This window comes from Phoenix dactylifera, chromosome 11, assembly GCF_009389715.1.
Source record: "Phoenix dactylifera cultivar Barhee BC4 chromosome 11, palm_55x_up_171113_PBpolish2nd_filt_p, whole genome shotgun sequence".
NCBI lineage: Eukaryota > Viridiplantae > Streptophyta > Magnoliopsida > Arecales > Arecaceae > Phoenix > Phoenix dactylifera.
The window spans coordinates 7,666,509-7,681,466 of NC_052402.1; the positions used below are offsets into that span (position 1 = coordinate 7,666,509).

General features: G+C 33.4%; 1 protein-coding gene across 5 annotated transcripts; it reads left to right on the forward strand.

The window, feature by feature from the left end:
• The first annotated feature begins 6,982 nt into the window (after positions 1 to 6,982).
• LOC103706834 (putative pentatricopeptide repeat-containing protein At1g09680) lies at positions 6,983 to 11,742 on the forward strand. Of its 5 annotated transcripts, none has more exons than XM_026804542.2 (4): positions 6,983 to 8,869; positions 8,979 to 9,108; positions 9,340 to 9,492; positions 10,517 to 10,847. In XM_026804542.2, the coding sequence occupies exon 1, from the start codon at positions 7,039 to 7,041 to the stop codon at positions 8,848 to 8,850; it is 1,812 nt and encodes a 603-aa protein (XP_026660343.2). In that variant the 5' UTR covers positions 6,983 to 7,038; the 3' UTR covers positions 8,851 to 8,869; positions 8,979 to 9,108; positions 9,340 to 9,492; positions 10,517 to 10,847. The 5 variants fall into 5 exon arrangements, with proteins under 5 accessions (XP_026660343.2, XP_008789302.2, XP_026660344.2 ...); XM_008791080.4 differs by adding an exon at positions 11,266 to 11,742 and having other exon boundaries at positions 6,985 to 9,108; positions 10,517 to 10,586; XM_026804543.2 differs by having other exon boundaries at positions 6,985 to 9,108; positions 10,517 to 10,586; positions 10,702 to 10,847.
• The last annotated feature ends 3,216 nt before the right edge of the window (positions 11,743 to 14,958 follow it).

The following is a 14,958-nucleotide window of genomic DNA, read 5'->3' on the forward strand; positions in this document are numbered from 1 at the left end:
GGTGCTTTGTTTTTTTGAAATTAAATAACTTTTTGAACTCTATGACATAGTACTATCTCTTAAAGGTATAGCACATCAAATGATTAGGGACAAATTCTAGCTTTTCAGCCTCGAAAAGGCCTGATCAATGCAAATATTTTCTTTTTGAAAAAAAATGATACCTTCCAATTCGGAAAGAATTAGTTAAAGCAATTGAAGGCAAATCTGATGTAAAAATCAAATTCTACATATTGTAAAATTTTAATTTTTTATAATTATTATTATTAACTATATTTGTTTTACAAAAGATGCCTTCTCTTTTAAATAGAAGAGGAATCTAGCCCCAACTATGTAAGGGCAGATCTCTCTTATTATAAATAAAGGCTATATAACTTAATTCATCATTATTAATGAAATAAAAGAGCACCTAGACACCATCTGCACCATTTTTTTTATTATTTTTTTAAAGAATTTCAAGTTGAGTAGGTTGAAGAAATTACTTTTTTTTCCAGATCGAATCAATACCATCGTCATTAATACATATATCGTCATACAAATAGAGAATCTGCACAAGTAGAGCTTATATTTTAGATATATAGTAATAAATAACAAAATAAATTTTTATTGCACGTTGAGCAATGAACTTTAATGATAGCCAACCACATTAATGCCAATACCATTAATACTGACACCTATATGGTGAATAAGAATATTTGTACAAGTTGAGCCTCTATTTTAAATATATATATAATTGGTAACTAATTAAAGTTGAAATATATGACATATATAAAAAACATAGGGCAAATCTCTCTTATTATAAATAAGAGCTATATAACTTAATTCATCATTATTGATGAAAGAAAAGAGCACCTAGACACCATCTTCACCAATTTTTTTATTTTTAATTTTTTTAAGAAATTTAAATTGAGTAGGTTGAAGAAATTACTTTCTTCTTGCAGATCGAATCAATACCGTCATCATTAATACCTGTATCCACATACAAATAGAGAATTTGCACAAGTAGAGTTTATATTTTAGATATATATAGTAATAAATAATAAATTAAATTTTTATTGCATGTTAAGCAATGAATTTTAATGATAGTCAAGCACATTAATATCAATATCATTAATACTGACACCTACATGGTGAATAAAAATATCTGTACAAGTTGAGCCTCTATTATATATATATATAATAGGTAATTAATTAAGGTTGAAATATATGACATATATAGAAAGCATAGTCTGTCTTTTTTTGAAAAGAGTACAATTGTCAAATATGGGTGTTTATAGTATCTATCCATTGAGAATAATTGGATAAGGACAACTTAAATGTTTTACTATATCTTGTTATGAATTATTCTTATAAATTCCCCAACCCAAGTGCTTCACCATAAACAAAAAATTTTTTATGCTAAACCAGCAAACATGAAGGCATCTTCTGTTGTTCTCCTGATTATGGTTGTTTTTCTTATTTCTAGTGGTAAGAAATTTCTCCCTTATTTGCTCTATCTCTTTTCATTTTATATGGTTAACTAATATAAACTCCTTCCCCCCATACCATGCGTTCCCTAAGTTTTTTTATTTCATTTTTTGAGCAAGTAAGTGGGGAAATTATTGGTTGAGAATGTTACATTTTTTTATACATCATCCATCTCAGTCACCCCTCAATTCACTGGTTCTGTGGAGGCAATGAACTGAGCGGTGACAAAATGCTAAACTTTAGCATTTTTTTTTTAAAGGCTTGGGCCAAGTATAGTAGCAATATTAACATAGGATTTGACACAAGGATGCATAATTCAAATATATATCCAACAACTGAATTAAATCTATCAAACCTAAGTTCTTTTGTAAATCTTGTTGCGAATTAAGCTCCACTCATCTCATTGATATGTTTCCTTATGCACCTATTGAAATATATACAACAAAATCTTCTTTCTCCTTACGAATATATGAACTACAATAATCTTGTAATTAGGAGGTAAGCTTGTTTAGAAATACACAACTCATGCAAAAGTCAAGTATTGTGTTTAGCATTTCATCAATTCCATATTTTAGCCCAAACACCAACTCACAGGACAAATATTCTTGTCAAATAAAAAAAAACCAAATGGCTTTGTCAATTAGAACAAACAAAGCTAGACTAATGAGTAACTTTTTGGCAGGTTTCGTGACAAAAGCGGATGAGCAATATTCATGTTATCGGCAAGAGAAGCTCCAAGATTGCTCCAATGCAAAATGCATGAGTCATTGTATTAAAAAGTATGGCAAAGATGTTGATGCATTTTGCGAAGCTGCTAACCTTTGTCATTGTGACATACCTTGTTGAATGTGCAACAATGAACAAGAATAAGTGGGATTGGAGATTTAATAATATTTGGTGATGTTGTTTTGCCAATAATGCAGTTCACTATTTAACCTCTCTCTCTCTCTCTCTCTCTCAAAAGATCATACTTATATCAATCTAGAACCCTTTAATGAGAACATGATAATTTTATTAAATCCTAATGCAACATTTAATTTATTATTATAAAGGAGAAGGCATCGTCCACACATACTAATCAAATGAACATTTTTGGTTGACAGATTTGTAAAGTGATTCTCTCCCCTATTTATATGTTGAATGTTAAGCTCGAAAATCTTATTTATTGAGCTTAATATTTTTTGTGATTGCTTTTATCGATGAGAGATTGACTTAATACTTTTCATTTATAGTTAGTATTTTTTTTGAGAAAAATTACAGTCATACTTCTTAGGCTATATGCCCATATCATTAACATCCATATGCTGCACAAAATGAAAAGACTTTATGCTCTCTAGTGCTTCATTATACGTACTCAATAGAGTAATTCTCATTCTCTTTGAAATGCCCATGATGAACTTTTGCTTGTAATTTTAAATAATAATTTCTAGGTTTACAAAATCTCCTACATGAAAAGATGGCCCGGAGAGAGCCCGCCATGTCAAAATGAGATAGTAGCATTTGTGACGAGATAAGTCAAATTCCATCAAAGGAATAAATGATGATGACGATGGTGATACTTAGAAGGAAGAAAAATAGAAAGATTGGTTGAGAGGGTGTCCGCCTATCCCTTATTCTCCATAAAATGTGTTTCTCTTGCATTTGGGCTATAAGCATTCTTACCTATTTACTAAAGAAAAATTATCAAAAAAAAAATCTTTTATTTCACTTATTCTCCTCTATTAAAAATTTTTCAACTAGCTCCATTAACTTCATTAAATGATACCATGTGATGCTAAGACATCTTCTAAAATAACAAAAATATACTTATGATTATTTTAAAATTATTAATAAATTAACCAGGGTTGGGATAAGTTAACTGGGATTACAAATAATATCTCATGAACTCTTTTTTACACCCCAAAATTCACCTCGAGTCCAACAACACTGCAATGGTGAAGCTTGCTCTGAATATCCTTATACAATGATGATCATGTCTTTCCATGGATCGTCATAACATGCCTTAAATGCGGCCATTTGTCACGGAATCTAAAAGTTGTAGTGGATTATAAAGAATGATAGCAACAATATATCAAAAATGAAAAGACCTTGTTAATTTAGTTATATATTGGTTTTCTTCATCGCTCATCTTCCGAAAAGCGGATCGCGATAGAAGGTAGCTATATTTACTAATATCAATATTGAAATAATGCAGTAGAAACACAGGATGATGTGCGATAAAAAGTTAGTGTTGGTAAATTGATTGCTAAATTTATATGAAATTTGAAATTTATGGTAGGTAGCCTTATACGTGAATTAGAAATATCTTCTGACTATTATTTTCTATATCTTAATATCTTTTCTTAGTTCTCATGATGACTATTTGATCCCAATAAGTTTTTCTTTTATTGAAATTATAAATTTAAAAGTTTTTATAAAATAAGATATTACTATTGGGCTTTACATATGTTTGTTTCAATTTGCCTATATATTACATTGATATAAAGAGTGCTAGGTTTCTTACCTTTTGAGGTGAAGAGATCATCTTGTATTTCTTTAAGTTGTTCCAATTTTCTATACTAAATTGTAATATATAATTTGACCCTTAAATTTCTAAAATTGTACATTTTTATAAATACTTGACATATGTTATATATATTTTCAAATTATATAAACATAAATTTAAATTCAATTTTATCAAAAACACATCTTTTCATATATAAATTATAAAAAATTTACTATTAAATAATATTTGATGATACAAGTTTGATTATTATGAGAGAGAAAGACTTGAAAATGGAAACATTCTTGTATAGGTATGTAGATTCTAAATTGATAACTCTTAACAATCAAAATTTTAATTAGACATTAGATAATGATAAATAATTTAATTGGTTTGCTATCGAAAGTGGTAAGGAATCAAATGATTAAATTAGGAAAGTAAAATAAAGGTAAAATTAATTTATTTCCATTTATTGTCTTGAAAAATAAAAGTTTTTGTTGATTGAGTGGATTTTTGTTTTTGTTCAGCTACTTGAAAAAAGACTAATAATTTTGAAAGTGAATAAACACGTTTTTAAAAAATTAATAAATAAAATTAGAAGGGAATAGTCCAAAATTTAAAGTTCCTCTTTTATAATTCAGCATGATTCACCCTTGCTAAGATTTGCTTTATTAAGCTGAAGGATGGTCAATAGCCTTTATTTATCATATTTTAAATTAGTTTCAGAAGTAATTGTAAAATCAGAGGCTTTGCCTTCAAAATTTTGAGTTTCTTTCTTTTTGTCCTCCCATATTTTCTTAGATTGAGGGATGGAGCCTTGGATCAAATTATATCTGGAACTTGGAATTTTGTTTGGTAGATATTGGTTCAAAAATCATGTAGTATAAATTGTAAATTTGCCTAGCATTTTTTTGGTAGATATCGGTTCAAAAATCAGATAGTATAAGTTGTAAGTTTGTCTAGCCATGATTTAGACACAAAACGAATTAGCTAAAGCAATATAACAAGATAAATATCCTGAATTTAGTCATTTAGAATTAATGAAATGTATCAAACTATGAAATATAAAACTACAACATATAATTATGTGTTCATGCCTTGCAATAAATAAACATGCATGAGATGTAAACTTTTAATAGGATCTGAATGTGGTTAGAACATATAATACAAAACATCACCATCAAATGCATGTGTCATGCATTGCCAACAAATCATAGAAAATGAATTTTAATAATTTGAATGCATAAATTGGATTTGGTCATAACATCATTTGATCATCATCTAAAAAAGATAGTCTTACCTCAAACAGAGAGATTTCTTTCAATCTAAACATACCCTCTATATTTTTGCTGCTCATTCTTAGTTGTAAACACTCCATTCCTTATTGTTTCTTCTCCTCTCTTTTTAGATGATTAATTGATGTTAATTTCATTTTATTCAAAAGGTTAAAAAGAAAACAATGACGATATGGTCTATTCTTTATGTTCTTTCTACATACTGTGTCTTAAGCTTTTTTTTTTTTGATATGTTTAAAGCACTTGAATAGGCAAATAACTAGTTGACAATATTTATTTTAGTTTATTTCATTTTTGTAATGGCCTTGATATAAATGTAGCTTGGCCATTAGCATTGCAAGATATATAAAAATATGTCATATAGACATAGTCAAGTTAAAATACTTTAAACTTAATATCTTTTATAAAATATTTTATTCTATCTTAAGATCGATTAATCTTAAATTTTCTCATTGGAATCTCTAATATAGTATGAATTGAGGGTCATGCACCTTGAAACATCCACTAGAACAAATGTGCAATAGAGCATGGTATTGAGGATACTTAAACTAGATCAATTTGATTCGGTGTAATATACTTTTGTATATATTGGATCAGTGTTGAGTGTTTTTTTTTCTCCAAACAAAAATTTGTTGCTTAGGTTCTTTAATTATCAATCCCATGATTAAAAGGTGAGGCTCAAACTTAATAGTCTCTACCACCAACTCATATTTCTAGTGCTACAAAAACTTTCCATTATTTATTTATAAAATTTTATTATTTATGAAACATACTAATAAGAAACTCCGGTAGGTTTGCTAGCTGAGGTGGATTCTAAATTATGTAATACATATGCAAGGGTTCCAGGATGCCATGATAAAAATTGTCATAGTACATAAGAGATCCAATAGAACTTGCAATAATTTTGGCACTTGCATCGCTCTTATATTTACTAAAGCAAAGAAAGTTTGGTGCATCGGTGTAAAAGAATAAACTATATTAAAGCTTCAATAAAATATTATTTTTTATGATGATGGGTTACGAATATAATGCAAGTTGATTATATGTACGTCAATGTGATAAAAGCTTGTCAGTATCATTTATCTTTAGGAAGTGAATTGGGTAATACCTCATTTGTCACCTCTCTCCTCTTGTTGAGGTAGTTTTTGAGTTCAAGTCTCAAGTGGTGCATTTCCAAATATCCAAACCTTGATAATTTGTATTGGGTGGATATTCCCTTAATTTTTCTTACTAAAAAAATGTTAAGAAAATATGAATAGCAAATGACAATTTTTGGATTAATAAAAAAGTTTATATGTGGATTGAGCATTCTCTAATCTTTACTCTTTGTCAACAACTAAAGTGGTCCGCTCCATCTCTTAAATATCAACTCTTTTTTTTTTGTTTACATTTGAAGCTAGCCCTTCTAAATTTGCGATATACTTTGTTATGTTTTATCTTTTTTCTCACATAATGCAACTCAATATCTATGCGGATCCCTCATTTACTAATGTCTTCTTATTGGCAAGTATTTTTTATAACTAAGCCATTTCAATTAAGATAAAATTATTTTTTATGATAATATTTTAATATCATTGGATGCTAGATGGAATTCAGAATCATATTGGATTATTTAATATTTTAATTTTAAAACTTATTTTAAATTTTTTTTAAGCTCGAAAGATGCAAAATAAAATAAACTGGATATCTAAATAAATTTCTCTATTATATGTTTAATTAATTCTGAAATTTTATTTTTTTCACGAGTGCACGCTATTAATCAAATCAAATCAGATCAACCAACTCCCGGGCAAAGCCATGCGCCGTGGAGCAAGGAGGCCTCGCCCCCGCTTCCCACCTTGGCTCTCCCTTCCTCGCTTCCACTCGAAGCCTCTCTCCCCCTCTTCCTCCACGCCTTCCCCATGGTTCTCCCCTCCCTCTCCCCCACCCTCCGACCCCCTCCTCATCACCATCTCCCGCGCCATCGCCGACGCCGACAAGACCCCCTTCGATTCCTCCCTCAAATCCCTCCTCCCCTCCCTCACCCCCGCCCTCTTCGTCTCCCTCCTCACACTTAACCCCCTCTCCCTCCCGCCCTCCTCCCTCCTCTCCTTCTTCCACTGGCTCTCCTCCCGCCCCACCTTTCGCCACACCCCCCTCTCCTATCTCGCCATGGCCCACCTCCTCCACCGACGCCGCCTCCCCTCCCTCGCCCGGCCCCTCCTCCGCCTCCTCGTCGCACGCCGCGGCCGCCACTCTGCCCCCGCCCTCTTCTCCGCCGCCCTCCAGGCCGCCGCCCCCCGCCCCCCTCACCCTTCCCTCCTCGACACCCTCGCCCTCGAGTACGCCGACGCCGGCCTCGTCTCCGACGCCATCCACTGCCTCCGCCTTGCCCTCCGGCACCGCCTCCCCCTCCCCTTCCGCTCCTCTGCCCACCTCCTCCACCAGCTCATGAGGTCCGACTCCCCCGCCGCTGCCTGGGTCTTCTACTCGGAGATCCTCGCCGCTGGATTCCCTCCCAAGCTGCAAACTTTCAACGTGCTAATGCACTCTCTCTGCAAGGAGGGTAAGGTCAGGGAGGCCCATTCTGTTTTCGATAAGATTCGGAGGTTTAAAACTGAGCCCAGTGCCGTCAGCTTCAACACTCTCATCAATGGGTACTGTAAAGTTGGCGACTTGGACGCTGGATTTGATTTGAAGAGACGGATGATGGAAGCTGGGGTCCATCCTGATGTTTTTACCTACAGTGCTTTGATCGGGGGGTTGTGTAAAGCCAGCAGATTGGAGGATGCCAACCAGTTGTTCGATGAAATGTGCTCTAGAGGGTTGGTTCCCAATGCCGTTACATTCACCACGCTGATTGATGGGCACTGTAAAGACGGGAAGGTTGTGGCTGGGTTGGAGATTTATCGAGAGATGTGTAGGAAAGGTACTCAACCGGATTTGGTTACTTTTAATGCTCTTGTGAATGGCCTCTGCAAGGCCGGGGATTTGAGGGAGGCGAAGCGGGTTGTGGAGGAAATGAGGGGAAGAGGTCTGAAGCCTGACAAAGTGACTTACACTACTTTAATTGATGGGTGTTGCAAGGAGGGACATCTGGAGTTGGCAATTGAGGTTAAAAGGAGAATGGTGGCTGAAGGGGTTGAGTTAGATGACGTGACCTACACAGCGCTTATTTCGGGGTTGAGTAGAGAAGGGTGGGTGGTGGATGCAGAGAGGACACTACATGAGATGGTGAGGGCTGGTATGGTCCCCGACGAGGCGACATATACTATGGTAATTGATGCATTTTGTAAGAAAGGGGAAGTTAAGACAGGTTTTAAGTTGCTCAAGGAGATGCAGAGTAAGGGTCATAAGCCAGGGGTCATCACATATAATGTGATCATGAATGGGCTTTGCAAGCTTGGACAGATGAAGAATGCTAACATGCTCTTGAATGCCATGCTTAATCTAGGAGTTGTCCCAGACGATGTCACTTACAATATTCTTTTAGAGGGGCATTGCAAGCATGGAGAAGTTGAGAATCATGAGGAGTTAAGGGGTGAAAAGGGAATGGTTTCGGATTTTGCAGTTTATACATCCTTGATCAACGAATTAGTTAGAAAACCTAGGAGCCACCAAAGTAAATAGAGACATGATGGAATATTAGGTACCATCCTTCTTAAAGGTGTTTTTACTCTAGAAGATTTTCATTTGTTACCTCTTCAAGGCTTTTGAAGTTGCATATGAATTGGAGTCTCTTTATAACTTTTGGACGGCAATTTATCATTTCTGTCGTGTCCATATATAAGAGACCGGACAGTCTAGACTTCCATCTGGCAGATTTTCTTGTGATCTTCCCTCACCATTCCGTTCATTTAGTTCCAAGCTCTGCGTCCATGATTCTATGTAAGTCCTTTTATCTTTTGATTGCTTAATGAACAATTCTATCAATATGTTGACTGACTGCATTTGTTTCTCCATCATTATTAGTTGATTAACACATTTAATCCATATATTGCCTTTTTATAGAATATCTGGGCTAATATTGTGTACTAACCATTCTTTCAGAATACTTGAGCTTAGAATTTGTACCTATACTTAGATTTTTCTTCTTGTTAACTGGTCTTTTCCTTGCAGACCACCTCCTTTACTTTGGCTTGAAATTTGGAAGCAATGTAGGGAGGGTTGACACTAATCGGAAAATATCCTCAGCTGTGGATCATACCTTTTCCCATAAAGCTAACACCTAATTGATAGGATAAATCTTGCAACTTGCAACACAAGGTTAAGGTAATGGATTCACCCTGCACATTTTGAAATCTTTTCCATGGATGATTATGGTTATGTTCTCTTAACTTTTGACCTTTCAATACCACTATGTCATGTATAAAGAGTGTGTCATCATTTTATGAGAGAGAAATTTTCTAAATTTTAAGTTATCAAGATTCTCATGCAATATGTGGAACGTTGAGCTGTAAACATCATGTTTGCACGTTTTTGTTCATCTCTGAAATAACTTTTGGGAGATATTGCCTGTTTTGTCACAAAAAAGATGTAGAGGATAACATTTGCTGGTGCATAAAAATATCTTCTTCCATGTAAACTCATCATTTTGATCCAGTACGATAAAGCATTATTTTAAGGAAATAATGAGTTAGCAAATTATCAACTACACCTCTGGGATTTTGGGCATGCTTTTGTATCAGATATGATAGATATTGAAATGTAATATACAGTAAAACAAACCATTGATGAAGTGCACTAATTTGGAGATCAAAGTTAGGGATGATGGAACCATCCACTCATTTTAGAGGATCTATTTATGTCCAAAGTGTTTGACGAATGGAAATCAAAGTTTATGTCACTTGGTCGGTTTTGTAAATTTAATATGTGCAATATTTTGTGTTGTGTATGACTTTTTGTGTAAAGCATAGGTTGCTCTGAGTCATTTTAAAAATACATGGTTATTGAGTCGAAGATTGATCATCAATCTTAAATTCATTTGAGATAAAATATGAAAAATTTAAGTTCACTGAAAATTGTGATAAAACATTTTGAACTTTATTAGATTTAGAAATTTATGGTGTTTTTTTGATATCTTAGTTTGAAATTTTCTAGATTGAAGTCATCTGGACTCTGTTTTATACAACTATAGGTATTTTCACTGTCGAAACCAGATATTTTCACCAGGAAATTATTGGCATCCCCAGTGATCATTATCTGATTGTTTCTTGCATATTTTTTGTATTTCACTAAAATCTGGAACTTGCTTGGTGTTCTTAGTCTTATATACTGTAAATATTTCTTTCTGCAGTCATTGCCTACATGAAGATGGAAATGAAGTGAATGGCATGTCTTCCATGTCTTCCCCAAATATGAAAATGGTAACTATGAACTACATCTAAAGTTGGTCATTTGCTCATGATCATGTGAAAAATCTAGGTTGTTTCTGTATGAAATGTTTGATTTACTTTTTTTTGTCCTCTACATTCACTTCAGGTTTTAGAATTGGTGCTTTTTTTCTGTGGATTAAATAAACTTTAGTAAGATGATTCTTTGAAGTTGGAGATCCGTGTGTTGTATTGTCAAGAATGGCACTTGGTGCTTTTATTTTATTTCTGAATATAAGTACTGTTCATTTCAAATATGCTAAAATTGAGATCATGATTGCCGCCTGCCTACATTATCCAAAATAAACTTCATCAGTCATCAGACCATATTACTAGCATGTTGCTATCTTTTTCCATCACATGGATGGGATGGTTCAGTCAATATGTTTGGACTTGTTCTAGTCTCTAGTTATATATATATATATATATATATATATATATATATATATATATATATATATATATATATTCTTTTCATTAACCTACATGCCATTTAGTGAACAAACAAAATCACTCTTTATGTTTTATACTTGTACAAAACCATCATCACATAGAATACAAGAATGCAGGATTTTCTTTTTTCTTTTCTATTGTTGACATGAGAAATTTACAAGCTATCTATATACCAGACAACTGTTTATAATCAATTCCTGGTGGTTGTTTCTTCGAGCAGATTCTAAACAACAATTTATGCTGCCTTCCAACATTTATTGCGCATTGCATCTCCTTTCTCTCCTCTTATATGCGATGCCTTTTCCCTCTACCAGCAATCATTTTGCAATAGGAATCATTAGGTATGCACAAACAAACTTGTTTCTTTTGAATACAGAATCTCTCTCTTTCTAGCCATGTATATTGCATGTCTATCATGGCAATAATACATTAATGAACAAACCTGAAACTGTAAGGTTGAACTAGAACAAATGCCAAATTCTTTGATTAATATCCAACATCAAAATTTTGATAGCATATTAGAGTATCCTCAGTTAACAAGAAGAAAAATTTGACCCTCTTTTCTAGGCTACAGGCATCCCTGCCTTCTAACTTCAGGATCTTATCTTTGTTGTGAAGCTACTTTTTTTATAAATATTTTTGCTTGCTATTCTCCCAGCATGTCTCAATTAAATTTAACATTTATTTCTGTCCTCTTCTCATCAATCAACACTTTCATATGCTGGTAACATACCACTATACATCTCTTTGAATTTTAACACAAATATGTCAATGGTTAGTGCAAGAATTTGGATGGATCTCTCAAATGAATAAAATCTTCCAGCATTTTAATCCTCGTTCCCGCAAGTTCCAATTATGAAAAGCATTTAGAATTATACAACTCATTTGTGCGAAGGTTCCTTGCTTCCTTGATGCTATCATCATGGATGAGAGTGCATATTTACCATCTGGTATCATCTATTTCTGAGTGCAATATAGTTGTAATTATTCTTTAACTTGATACAACCACAGACCATTTCACTGTGAAAGGATAATTTTTTGGTGCATAAAAAAACAGTAAGAATCAGCAACTAGAAATTCCAAAATAGTTACTTTCCCAATGCCATCAGAGAAGATACACACACACACACATGTATATATATTCCATTTTTTACATCAGGAAATGTCATCAACTGCATGCTTGTGCACAGTTAAAAGTCTATGTGAAGGAACTGAAAGATTGGCCCAGCCTAGCAGCATGTTTAGCCGCATTTCATTTGGAAATCATCACGCATCTACTTTCTGATACCTGCTGCAGTTAATCTTCCATTTGAATCAAACATCCATGCAGAATTCTCCCATAATTGAGTAGATGAGAAAGCAAGAAATTCAAACTTCGTATCACCATTGAGGAACATGAAAATAATTATCTATATCTGCAGGAAAAATGGCCGAGCATAGCATCTGTACACCTGCATTGCATGTTTGGCAAGAACTAATAAAAATAAAAATATAATTGAAGTTACTTAATTATGTTAAACATAAATAGATATAAAATAAAAATAAGTCTAAAAATATAAGATTAATAAATAAAAAAATTCAGGCATGCGAAATACATGTCTTCAAAAAAAATAATAAACAAAATAAGAATAATATTTCAAGCTCTTGAATTATTGCAAATAAAAATAAATAAACTAAATACACAAGACAAGGGGTGGGAGGGGGAGGAGGAGAGAGGGGAGAGAGAGAGAGCGGGCAGGGTTGGGTAGTTTTTTGTTATTATTATAGGAGTTAGAGAGAGAGAAAGAGCATATCAAGCATTGTTTTCTCGAGCATGGTTTCCTTTGGAGAAGGTGAGAAGGAGAGAGCAAGTGCGAGGGAGCATACAATTTAGTCGATCAAGAGATTTTTAAAGATCCTCGAGAGTTGCAGTAAAGGAAGTTGAGACATTCAGTTAAATTTTTCTCTCTTTTTTTTGGGGGGGGCGGTGAAAGACTTTAATTAACTTAAGCCTCTGATTTGATAAATACTCTTAAGCGAAGATAAATAATTCAAAACTAATTATGGTTTTTGAACTACACATGTAAGAAATATAAATATTATCGAATCTAAGTGTAATTTACTCGATGATGAGTATATTGGTCATGAAATTTAATAGATAGAATCTGTCAAAGAATACAAAATATGGAACGCTATTTTTATATGCGGTATAGATAATTCAGTGTGATAGATAAACAACACTTTTCTTCAAAATCCAATTATACAAGGATTCTAGCTACATATACGTATATATGTATATATGTATATATATATATATATGCACACACACACTGGCCACTAAAGCCTTTTGACATTCAAATATTAGAAGATGAAAAGAAACCGTTGCATCTCCTTGACTTCCAGCAGTGGAGCTTGGTTTCAGAATTCCTTGGTAGGATTTGCTCTATTCATAATCTAACATGCAAGGCTTAAAGGTTTTGCTTCATTGGTACAATGGAGTTTTTCTTCACAAATAAAATATCTCCTCTTTTGCTAGATAGAAGTTGCTTGTAGTGCTTGGTCTTGGTGTCCAAGCTCACTGTGCGATCTTTGCTCTCATCTTAACAAGTGCGAAGGGAGCTCATTACCTTGCACAATATCTTGTAATTGGTCTCTTCAGCATAGTCAATTTAAATGGACATGTTGGTGTAGATTATACATGAGATGTTCACTTATGCAAAATACAAACCTCTTATCTCTTGGAACCTTCATTTTTCGAATGAATGAACAATGGAGAGGCTAAAGCGATTAGGAGAAAACTAAGAACTCCATCTGAAGCTGGACAAATCTTCTCTACTTTATTAAGATGAAATGCTGCATAAAATATTTTTAGAAGTTAATCATGAGGATATCTACTCGTAATGAAAGCTATTGAGAAATGAGAGATAAAAACAACACCAAAACAACAAAAAAGGTAGAAAATTAGATATCTTATGTCTTAGAAGATATAGTGGAAAGCCTATGTTTCCACAAGGCAAAGCATGCTAGACTTGGAGGCTTTCGCAAGGTAAATTTATAGTTATGTTTGTGATTGCAAAAAAGAAATTATTAATGATTCCCACATAGCCTAACTTTACGGAGATTTAATTAAAAAAAACAAAAAATAGATAATTGTTATTGAGCATGGCATAACCTTCATGAGAACTCTGTAGTTATCCTTGAGAGCCGGTGGAAAAGGTGGCCAACATTTCTCAACAAATGACTTTGCACTAACCAAGCAAAAGCTCGTAAACCTAGCTGCTTATTATTTTTCTCTTTTTCGTTCAAAATCAATACCAACTTTTTATTTTTATCAGCTCCTCAACAAACATCATTAACTTGGTTAAGAAGCCTTCTTACAGATAAAACCATTATTTAGTTGTAAAGAGAATATGTTTAAGGACATACCATTCCAAAACTTGGTGATCAGGAACTTTGTTTGAGTTGATACTCTTCTTAAGATATTACGAAACCATGATTAATTTTTAGATTGGCAACCTAAGGTCTTACCACAGATCACTTATTTCCATAATTTTATAAAAATTTTGGTTAATTAGACTTCTTACCATGGTATGCCATACCGTATCGAATGGTACTGGGCGTACTGTACTAGTTTGATACCGGTATTGGTATGGATGGTGTATCGATCTTTAGTACGCCAAAAAAAATTTCATACCGTACCGACACTATGCTAGTGTAGTACCGGTACGGGATCCAGTACCGGTACGGTGAGCCTTGCTTCTTACAAAAGAATAACTCTACTTGAAATGTTGCCTTTGATTGTCTATCATCAAATAGAGATTAATTATTTGATAAAATATAAATGTTTAAAAGAAAATAAAATTAAAGAAATCTTCTTATTCTTATTATTATTTGTATGTCGAAGGCACCCTCTGAAAACTTAAAACCTGGAACC

Bases quoted from the DNA above. Each gene is read 5' to 3' on its own strand.
- LOC103706834 (XM_026804542.2), top strand. From the start codon at position 7,039: ATGCGCCGTGGAGCAAGGAGGCCTCGCCCCCGCTTCCCACCTTGGCTC.